The 12,001-nt window shown below is 37.3% G+C and overlaps 1 protein-coding gene across 2 annotated transcripts in view; it reads right to left on the minus strand.

Moving 5' to 3' along the window:
• ACBD6 (acyl-CoA binding domain containing 6) overlaps positions 1-12,001 on the minus strand; it is a 201,041-nt gene that overhangs the window by 131,932 nt on the left and 57,108 nt on the right. For both annotated transcript variants that reach the window (XM_068986419.1, XM_068986421.1), the window contains exon 4: positions 3,443-3,525. In XM_068986419.1, the coding sequence (XP_068842520.1) occupies positions 3,443-3,525 (83 nt within the window). The remainder of the gene's footprint in view (positions 1-3,442; positions 3,526-12,001) is intronic.

The raw sequence follows: 12,001 nt of genomic DNA on the forward strand, positions 1-12,001 counted from the left end.
ATACTCACATGTAGATACCAAAAAATGCCAAAAACAAACTATTCAAAAATGAAGAAGCTAAGCAGCACAAATACCCACAATGTTTTGTCTCATTTAGACTCATATAATAGATGTGTGCTAAGCTGAATTAAAATTTCTACTTTTTGAAAATAAAGCTACATTATTTTATCATTGCTTCTCATGATCAAAATTCTAAATACTGACTTAAATCTAAGAGTGACTTCTGCAGGAATTAGGTAGAGGATAGGCAGGTAGGTTAACTTTTCCAGTTCAGTTTAACTCGCTCTCACATCAATTGGAGTACATTTGATTTGCTTTCTGTTCTGCAGAGCTACTGTGATCAGTCATGTCACTAGATATTATGAAAGAAACTGTATTCAATGTGTCATTTTGAAAAAATACTAGAGTCTGGGAGCCCTTAAGGAAATCAGTATACAAAATAAAAATCACTATTTATAGATAAGTGATTGATATTATTAGAAAGTTAAATATAGTGACTTAAAAAAAAAACAAAGTTTAGAAACGATATCCATTTTATTATCTAACTAGGAAAGTGGCCTGTACATTTCTTTAGAAGAAGAGGTGAGGATGGGCATGTCACAGGAAACCAAACGAGCAGCTCTGCGCTTTATGATGGGTGCTAGTACAGTCACCAAACTCTCAGCTCCATGGGGGAAGTAGCTGTGGATGCTTCCCAAGCTCTGGACACTTTTACTCTGTACCTACTAAGTTCTTGGAACTTCCCCAGTTACTGAGAATACCCAGATGGATAAAAGAGTATGCATGGCTCTCCAAAGACTAAAAGTCCAGCAGAAAGGATAAATTTTTTTAAAGTATAACCCAATGTGGCATAATGTCATAAATGCTACAACAAGGCGTGAACAAAAGACTATGCTCACATAGAGAAAGAATGACTAACCATCCCTCCTAGAAAAATGACTCTTCAGGATTAACTGACTTAATTTGAACATTTAATAAACTTTGATTAGTAGGATTAAGGGTTCTAATATGCCATTTTTTGAGAAGCTCTAAGTACAGAATATACCAATTAAGAACCCCCAAAACATGTTCTGAATCTATAAGGGTTAAGGGAAAGAAGGAGTTAAACTCGGAAAATGTTTTCTTCAACTGTGCTTCTTCAAAATTGGAGGGGCTTCTCAGTGTCCTCATGGTACCTCGAAGGAATCATGGTGGCAAATGTACTCCAGGTCAGTAGCATTCTTAAAAGGTCATCTTTATCCCCCTCAAATCTCCATCAGGCTTCCACTATCTCATCCCAAACAAACATTTAGTCTAAGTAAAAACAATGTGCTTGCTATGCAAATACATTCAAGACAGGACCCCTAGTTTTGAATCTGGTCATTAACCAGAACTATCAGCATTTAAAGTTTTTGATTCATAGGGGTATCAATAGCTTTCCTTCTAGAATGCTACCTGGGAATTCTTATTGTTACTTCTTTATGTGGTGAATAATGTCAACAACTCTTTTGAAAGAGTGAAGCATTTAGAAAGATGGTAACGATAACCCTGTATGCGAGACAGCAAAAGAGACCCAGATGAACAGTCTTTTGGACTCTGTGGGAGAGGGAGAGGGTGGGATGATTTGGGAGAATGGCATTGAAACATGTATAATATCATATATGAAATGAATCGCCAGTCCAGGTTCGATGCATGATACTGGATGCTTGGGGCTGGTGCACTGGGATGACCCAGAGGGATGGTACGGGGAGGGAGGAGGGAGGGGGCTTCAGGATGGGGAACACGTGTATACCTGTGGTGGATTCATGTTGATGTATGGCAAAACCAATACAATATTGTACAGTAATTAACCTCCAATTAAAATAAAAGAATTTATATTAAAAAAATTTTTGGTACAATTTCCTCTTCATTCTCTGAAGATAGATATTTCCCTTCAATTTAGGCAAACTCAATTTCCATGTGAAAATTACAGCTCATTTATTTCATGTTAACAAGTAAGAAAAGTAAAGTTCAGATAATGCAAAAAGGGTAAGAGCATCAGAAGTTCCAATTTCGTGTTTTTGCTTGTAAAGCAACAATCTTAGAAGAATACGTCACCTGCTTTAAAGCAGGACCAAATCCTTTTCCTGATTTACAGTGTTTAAAGAAAATGAGAAGGCAACGGCACCCCACTCCAGTACTCTTGCCTGGAAACTCGCATGGATGGAGGAGCCTGGTAGGCTGCAGTCCATGGGGTCGCTAAGAGTTGGACATGACTGAGTGACTTCACTTTCACTTTTCACTTTTATGCATTGGAGAGGGAAATGGCAACCCACTCCAGTGTTCTTGCCTGGAGAATCCCAGGGACGGGGGAGCCTGATGGGCTGCTGTCTATGGGGTTGCACAGAGTCGGACATGACTGTAGTGACTTAGCAGTAGCAAAGAAAATGATTGTCCAAGAAATTTCACACATAACACATAAAATTCGAAACCTTTGTTAAATAATACAAAACAACCTTTAAAAATGTTTAAATTTATCATCTTTACCATCTCTAAGTGTACAGCTTAGTAGTATTAAGTGTATTCACAGGGTTGTGCAACCAGTGTCCAAGAGTTTTTTATCTTGCAAAACTAAAACTCTACACTCATTAAACAACTCCACATTTTTGACACCCTCCAGCTCCTGAAAACCATGATTCTATGAATCTGACCACTCTCGATACCTCATATAGTGGAATCATACAGTATTTATTCTTTTGTGACTGGCTTATTTCACTTAGCACAGTGACCTCAAGGTTCATCCATGTTCTAGCATGTGTCAGATTTTCCTTCCTTTCTAAGGCTGAATAATATTATATGTAATACCACATTTTGCGTATCCATTCATCATCAATGGACAATTAGGTGCCTTCTACCTTTTGCTATTGTGAACAGTGCTGTTATGAACATGGGTATGCAAATATATCTCTAAAATTCAGTTTTCAATCCTTGTGGCTACAGAATCAGCAATAATTGCTGGATCATATGGTACTTCTTTATTTAATTTTCTGAGGAACCTTCCTACTGTTCTCCATAGTGTGCCATTTTACACTCCAAAATGATTTTTAACTTAAAACTAGAGTAAATAAACTACAAAAATTAAAGTATTCAAAAGAAATAATGCTATTTTGAGGAAAACTAATATGAACAACAACCAAAATCCATAGCTTTAGATTTGAGACACAAAACCTTGCCCTGTGAATTACTTATATGGGAGAAAGGTTATTATTTGACACTGATTCAGACACAGATTTTTAAAATTATACACATAAAAATTTATTTCCTGCTATTTATTATCCTTCTAGAGATACCACCAAATCAGTTTCATGTTAAGAAAAAGTTCTTCAAATCAGAGTTTTAAGGATTAAATGAACACACACACACATATACGCGCACACACATATATGTACATACTCCTATTATTAAAGACAAGAAGAGAACTTACCTGATGATTTCTTCGTGATACAGAGAACTAACAACTGCCCCACCAAAACCTGTATTTGCTTCTTTTCCTTTCTTCTCTGGTGACTGTAGGCGGGAGAAGGGGAGAGAGGTAGAAAAAAGACACGTGAATTAAAGCAGTGTACATTTACAGCAGTTAAAAAATAATACTCTGCTAAGGAACACTAAGTATTTGATGATCCATCATTTCTCCAAGTCCCTAAGTGACAATTTTAGGAGAGCATCACAAAGGCAAGAGGACGCTTAGGTCATCACATCAGCAGAACAAATACCCTCTAGCAAGCTAAGGTTATTCCACTACTGTCTTCTGGAGCCACCTAAAAGCCATTCCTCTAGCTGATTACGTTAGCTATTTCCACTACAAAAAAACCACAGGCATTCAGTGTGGAAAAATGAAAACAAATATGAAACATAAATACCAGACCTGAATGTGATCAGCAAAATCACATCTAAATTAACAAAATGAAAGTTCCCAAATAAGAAACTAAGCTGGAATAAAAGTTAAAATTTAACCATAAAAAATAAAGAAAATATTTTTAGGTGGCTAGAAGGGAGAGCGGAAAGGAGATTGAGATCTAAAGAAAGAAAAAAGTAAACATATGGAAACACTTTCCGAAATCAAGTTTTAGTAGGCTCTGTTTCTCTGTGTTCTCAAGAAGCAGAAAGTTAAGATAAACTTGAAAATAAGATTCTTCCAAAACATGTATAAAGAAAGCTGAGCGCAGAAGAATTGATGCTTCTGAACTGTGGTGTTAGAGAAGATTCCTGAGAGTCCCTTGGACTGCAAGGAGATCCAACCAGTCCATCCTAAAGGAGATCAGTCCTGGGTGTTCATTGGAAGGACTGATGCTGAAGCTGCAACTCCAATACTTTGGCCACCTGATGCGAAGAGCTGACTCATTGGAAAAGACCCTGATGCTGGGAGAGATTGGGGGCAGGAGAAGGGGATGACCGAGGATGAGATGGCTGGATGGCATCACTGACTCAATGGACATGGGTTTGGGTGAACTCCGGGAGTTGGTGATGGACAGGGAGGCCTGGCGTGCTGTGGTTCATGGGGTCGCAGAGAGTCGGACTCGACTGAGCAACTGAACTGAACTGAAAACATGTATGTGGAAGGAATGAACTTGGATGTTGTAATATTATTGTCTGAAAGATCAAACTACAACCTGTTCTAAAGCCCACATCTCTTCCAATATTTATAGTTTTTAGGCAGGAGACCTAACAAAAATTAAAACTCTGAACAAAAGGATCATCTTAAGAGTTAAAATTAAATACTTTTATTATTTAATGACTATAAAAATAGTTTTGCCTCTGAAAAATATAGACTACCCTATGCATGTTTTTCCCCCCCTTACTTTAAAGAAGGGGTTTTGCTTTATTGGTGTTACTTTTTTATGTGTTTGTTTCTTTTGGTCTGTGAATCCAGCACTGAAAAAAAGATCCTGGAGGCAGCATATTCTGTCAGTTCTTAACATCATTAGGGAAACTAAACTTTTAAGAAATGGTGGAAATTGTTGAGATGAAAGTGTCAGTTATTAACTTAAGACAGAAACAAAAGTATAGTATCATAAACAACAACTACCATCCTAATTAAATAATAAAGTATATAAAGTACAATAGCCTGATGCTGGCAAAAAAAAAAAAAAAAGGACAAAGCAAATTCCAGTTCCCTCTCTTCTCTGAGAATCATTTTCGGAGAATAAATGCTGCACAGAATTTTCAGGATAGAGAATGTTTTCCCTTATACTAAAACAGTATAATCCAAAGGGAGAATTTATTTAATCAAATTACATTCTAAATACATACTCCATTAGAAGAATGAAGTTGAAACATACTTAGATGCTTGCTAAATGAATAACAAAATTGGAAATGAGAAAATTGGATACCAAAGGAAAAAGAGACAGAATTAAGTATAGAGTGTAATTTAACATGTCTGTTCTGTAAAAGACACTGTTCAGTTCAGTTGAGTTCAGCCACTCAGTCGTGTCCGATTCTTTGCGATCCTGTGAACCGCAGCACACCAGGCCTCCCTGTGCATCACCAACTCCCGGAGTTCACTCAGACTCACATCCATTGAGTTGGTGATGCCATCCAGCCATCTCATCCTCTGTCGTCCCCTTCTCCTCCCACCCTCAATCTTTGCCAGCATCAGGGTCTTTTCAAATAAGTCAGCTGTTCGCAGCATCAGGTGGCCGAAGTATTGGAGTTTCAGCTTCAACATCAGTCTTTCCAATGAACACCCAGGAATGATCTCCTTTAGGATGGACTGGTTGGATCTCCTTGCAGTCCAAGGGACTCTCAAGAGTCGTCTCCAACACCACAGGTCAGAAGCATCAATTCTTTGGCACTCAGCTTTCTTTATAGTCCAACTCTTACATCCATACATGACCACTGGAAAAACCATAGCCTTGACTAGACGGACCTTTGTTGACAAAGGAATGTCTCTGCTTTTTAATATGCTGTCTAGGTTGGTCATAACTTTCTTTCCAAGGAGTAAGCGTCTTTTAATTTCATGGCTGCAATCACCATCTGCAGTGATTTTGGAGCCCAGAAAAATAAAGTCAGCCACTGTTTCCCCATCTATTTGCCATGAAGCCTTGGACTGCAAGGAGATCCAACCAGTCCATTCTGAAGGAAATCAACCCTGAGATTTCTTTGAAAGGAATGATGCTAAAGCTGAAACTCCAGTACTTTGGCCACCTCATGCGAAGAGTTGACTCATTGGAAAAGTCTCTGATGCTGGGAGGGATTGGGGGCAGGAGAAGGGGACGACAAAGGATGAGATGGCTGAATGGCATCACTGACTTGATGGACGCGAGTCTGAGTGAACTCTGGGAGTTGGTGATGGACAGGGAGGGCTGGCATGCTGCGATTTATGGGGTCACAAAGAGTCGGACACGACTGAGCGACTGGACTAAACTGAACTGGACTGAACTGATGGGACCGGATGCCATGATCTTAGTTTTCTGAATGTTAAGCTTTAAGCCAACTTTTTCACTCTCCTCTTTCACTTTCATCAAGAGGCTCTTTAGTTCTTCTTCACTTTCTGCTATAAGGGTGGTGTCATCTGCATCTGAGGTTATTGATATTTCTCCTGGCAATCTTGATTCCAGCTTGTGCTTTCTCCAGCCCAGCATTTCTCATGATGTACTCTGCATATAAGTTAAATAAGCAAGATGACAATATACAGCCTTGACGTACTCTTTTTCCTATTTGGAACCAGTCTCTTGTTCCATGTCCAGTTCTAACTGTTGCTTCCTGACCTGCATATAGGTTTCTCAAGAGTCAGGTCAGGTGGTCTGGTATTCCCATCTCTTTCATGATCTTACATACAGAATACCTTAAACATATACTCCCTCCCGCAAAAAAACCTGTTCGATGTAATAAATGAATCTAGAAAAGTTGCAGGGTACAAAATAAACACACCAAAATCATGTCATGTCTGAGTGAGACAGAAAATGTAAAAGTTTTCTAATATTAAAAAGTGATGAGTGCTATAGAAAAAAAAATTAGTGTGGGGAAGATAGATAGAATTTTAAATAAGATGGTCTGGGAAGGCCTCACTGAGAAGGTCATTTCAATAAAGACATAAAGGAAGTAAACAAGTGGGTCCTGCAGTTATCTAGGGGAAACTGTTCCAAGAATAGTGAACAGCTATTGCAAAGGCCCTGTGGTGAAGGTATGCTTAAAATGTTAGAGCACTTAGGTGTTTATGTCCTTTGCTAGAGGTAATTATGAATTTTAGGGGGCAAGACTAGAAGCAAAAACACACAGTTGTTCACAATACAATCACAGTTTTTATCTGTCATTCACTGAAATTCTTAATGCAGGCAAATTAGAATAGATACCCATGGTTTGCTTGGCAATTATTTGCTGTGAAAATACATACTAGTAATTAGGGATTATATGGTATTGGAGAAGGATCAGTATATTTCTTTTTTACATAGTTATAGAAAAATTAGCAGCAGGTACAGAGAGTTCCATATAGTTCTCTCCCCAATTTTCCCCTATTATTAACATCTTACATTAGTGGAGTACATTTGTTATGAAAAATGGGTCAATTTTAATACATTGTTATCAGTTAAAATAAAAAAATAAGTTAAATAAAAAGTTAAAATAATAAGGGGCTTCCCCTTGTGCTCAGCTGGTAAAGAATTCGCCTGCAGTGTAGGAGACCTGGGTTTTGATTCCTGGGTTGGGAAGATCCCCTGGAGGAGGAAATGACAACCACTGCAGTATTCTGGCCTGGAGAATTCCATGGACTGTATAGTCCATGGGGTCACAAAGAGTCGGACACAACTGAGACTTTTACTTCATTACTTAAAATCCATAGTTTACATTAGAGCTCACTCTTTGTTGTATATGGGTTTGTCAAATGTATAATGACATGCATCTATATTATAATATCATTCAGAATAGTTTAATTGCCATAAAATTCCTATGCTCCAGTTATTCATCCCTCTCTCCCTCTGAAGCCTTGGCAGTTACTGATCTTTTTACTGTCCTCATAGTTTTACCTTTTTTAGAACATCATATAGTTGCAATCATATAGTATGTAATCTTTTCTTTCACCTGGCAATATGCATTTTAAGTTCTTTCATGTCTTTTCATGGTTTGATAGCCCATTTCTTAAAACAACAATTCTAGTTTTTGTAAAACATAAAAATAAATAAGTTACCCTTTTAACCATTTTTATGTATAAAGTTCAACAGTGTTAACTATATTCTCCTCTGTGTGAAAACAAGATTTTTCTCCAGCCTTCACCATAAAATGTGGTGGGCCCTGAGGGTCAAAAACCCATGAAAACTGGAGTGGGGCGGGCTAGCACCTCCTAAGCCTGAGGCCCTGATAGTTTTTAGCTTTTGAGCTAGTCCACACCCAGCCTGCAACAATTCATCAATTACCATTTAAGGGTTCATACCAACTTATGGTTCAAACAGCTTTTGTTAATAACTAGTAGGTCTTGTGTGATTCTGCGTATCCACTTGTCCACATTTGGGGAGTGGAACTTTGCCCTGTGAGCTCAAATCTCAGATGAATCTAAGAAAGTCCATGATTTGCAGTCTGGTCATATTTTTGTTGTTGAAGACAGGAGAGATGATTTCCAAGCTCTTCAAATGTCAGGGCTGAAACTAGAAGTTCAATTGTCTTCTGAAGAAATTTTAGAATGAAAAAAAGTTTCTATCTGATATGCTTTTCCTTTTGCCTGAAGAAGTTCCTTTATTGTAGTGCATGTCAATCAGCAATGAATTATCTCTGCTTTAAAAGTCTATTTTTTCTTCTTTTTGGTATTGACATGAGATTCACGTAACACAAAATAAGCTATTTAAAAATATACACCCTGGTGGTACAGTGGATAAGAATCCACCTGGTCCAGGAAGATTCCACATGCCACAGGAGAGCTAAACCGTTGCATCACAGCTACTGACCCTGTGTGCCTCAACTGCTGAAGCCCACACGCCTAGAGCCTGTGCTCAGCAACTAGAGAGCAATGAGAAGCCACCACAATGGTTTAGAAGTACCGCAACTAAGAGGAGCCCCTACTTGCTGCAACTAGAGAAAGCCCACACAAAACAACAAGGACCCAGTGTGGCCAAAAATAAATGCAATCTTTAAAATATATACAATTTAGTGGCATTTAGTATAACACATTCACCATGCTGTGCAACACCACCTCTATTTAGTTTCAAAACATTTCCGGTTGAGTCTATTAAGCAATCACTTTCATTCATCTTCCTCCGAACCCTGGCAACCACCAATCAGCTTCATTGACCCATTCTGGATACTTCATGTAAATGGAATCACACTATATGTGATCTTTTGGGTCTGGCTTCTTTATTTCAGCATAATGTTTTTGATGCTCATCTACATTAGAGCATGTATCAATATTTTATTCCTTTCTATGGCTGACTCTAATGTATAGGTATATATTTTATATCCATTTATCAGTTGATGGACACTTGGATTACCTGTACCTTTTGGCTATTATGGTGCTATGAACATTTGTGTACAGCTATTTCAGTATCCGTTTTAAATTCTTTTGGGGGTTCATATAATAGGAGCAGAATTGCTGAGCCCTCCATAGCAAAGAATTACTTGGCCTCAAATGTCAGTAAGACTAAAAAGCTCTGGTTTATGATTTCATCAAATGTTCAAAAATTTCAACCATTACTTATTACATTTTTTTTTCTGTTTTCTCTTTCTCTTTCTGGAATTCCAATTATATTTATATTTGTTCGGCCTTTTATGCTCTGTTCTTCATTTTTATGTTTCATTTCCTGTATCTTCAGGTTCACTGACCTGTTTTTATGCAATGTCTAATTGCTTAGTCTTTCCAATGTATTTTTCATTCAAATATTAATCCTCATCTCTAGAAGATTCATTTGGGCCTTTTTGTATCTTCCATCTCTCTCATTCATGTTTCCTCTATTTTCTTGAATATATAGAACATATTTACAACTGCTGTTTTTCATCTCTATCTTTTCTGTGTCTGCTTTCACTGACAGGCTTTTCTCCTGCTTACGGATATTTTCCTTCAACTTTTGCATGCTTGAAAGACTTTTACTGTAAGATAGGTATTGTAAATTCTGCACTCTTGCTTGCTAGATTCTGTCATGTTCCTTTAAATTCTTTTAGACTTTGTGTGGGCATTAATTCAGTTACATGGAACCAATTTGATCCTTTCAAGGCTCATTTTTAAGCTTTGTTAAGGCAAGGGAAGAGCAGCCTTTAATCTAGAGCTTAATTTACCCCCAGCACTGAAATGAAATCCTTTGGAGACCTCTATCATATGCCCCATATATTACATTTTCTTTCTACTTTGACCAATAAGAAACAGAATAGTCTCAGTTATATGTCAACTCCAGGAATTGTTCAGCTTGCTGCTTTCTTGTACTTCACTCTCCAGCCTGTTAGTTTCCTCTCACATATACACAGATTAGTATTCAGCCAGAGTGACCCCTCTGTAGATCTCTGGATCTCTCCCTTTCCATGTGAGAACATCTTATCTAGTATTTGGCCCTGTATATTCATTCCTGCTGAAGTTTGCAAGGTGGCCAACCTCTTCTGGATACCCCCTCCCTGTGAAATTGCTTCCAAACAATAAAGTGAGGAAATTGTAGGCCTTACTTTCTCTCCTAAGTTTCACACTACTTTCAGTGCAATGTCTGAAAATCATTATTTCGACTATTGTGTCTTGTTTTCTTCCTGTTTTAAACAAAAGGGTAAATCTTGTCCCTATTACACCACCATGCCCAAGAGCAGAAGTCCCCAAAACATTAAAGAACAGCTTAATATTCCATGAAGTAACGTACCATAATTTACTTAACCATTATCTGACAACTGTCTATTTAGATATTTTCACTTTTTCATTGATAAACAAAAGGTATAATGAATACCTTTGTACATAAAGCATAACATAGTTTTAATTAAAATCTTTAGGGGAAAAAACTGATTCTATAAATTTGACTATAGTGCATTCTAAATATGTTTATTCCTGGATCAATTCTTTTTTCTGATGCAACTGCACAAAGCACATAGAATGCTTGTGACGATTTTTGGAGGGTGGGGTGGAAAATTATATTTTAGGCAAAAATAATATTTTAAAAATAATCTGCCATTATCAGATTGAATTCAGAATAAAGCTGCCAAAGAAGCATTAGTTTTCTTCTCCATCCACTTCATCTATAAGATGGGCTAAACTCTGGCTACTTTACCCTCTTAATTTCCACTCCAATGAAATGCTTCTCATAGAGGCTTAAGAAGTTTATTCCATTTCTCTCTACTCAAAATCCATTAAGTTATTTTTATGTTGCATCAGCAGTTAAAGAAAGAGACTCCAATTTGGCAGCCAATAGGATAAAATTTGCCAATTCTTCTATTGCCTCAGACTATATTATTTGAGACACTGAAATGCTCCTTCACTCAAAGGGGAAAGGATAAGTTGTAGGCCGAATCTTTATCACTTATTCAGATTCTACCTTAGTCAATTGCTAGGTGAAGATTTAAAACCCTGTGAAACTTTCTTTGCTATCTGAAAAATAACTATTCCAAAAATTATCAGGCTAATTTGTACAAGAAGAAGGTTTCCTGATTTCATGTGCTACCTTTCTTGGTTTCTGTCAGTTTGCTTCTTTTGTTTATAAGTCCAGCTATAGGAATTTCAGTATTAACCTCTCTGCCTCAGTTTCCTCATTTACAAAAATAAAAGTAATAGTATCTATCTCATTTGGGTGTTTTCAAGATTTAAAATATATATGTAAAACAGAACAGTGTCCAGCACAAAGCAGACACTACGTAAGTGTTAACTGATATAATCATTATTATTAGTCACAAAATGGTCATTTCCCCAAAGTGAAAATGTCTCAGCACCACAGGTATAAGATATTTTGATGTGATGACAAACAACGTGGAACCATGAATCTTTATCTAATAGCTGTAAAATTCTGATTCACCTTGTAAAACAACAAATCCCCAAACCAACCAACTAGTAACACTGTCATGAAGAAAAAGAAAAAAGTTAACTAGGACTTAAGGAGTA

Source organism: Capricornis sumatraensis, chromosome 14 (assembly GCF_032405125.1).
Source record: "Capricornis sumatraensis isolate serow.1 chromosome 14, serow.2, whole genome shotgun sequence".
Classification (NCBI taxonomy): Eukaryota; Metazoa; Chordata; class Mammalia; order Artiodactyla; family Bovidae; genus Capricornis; species Capricornis sumatraensis.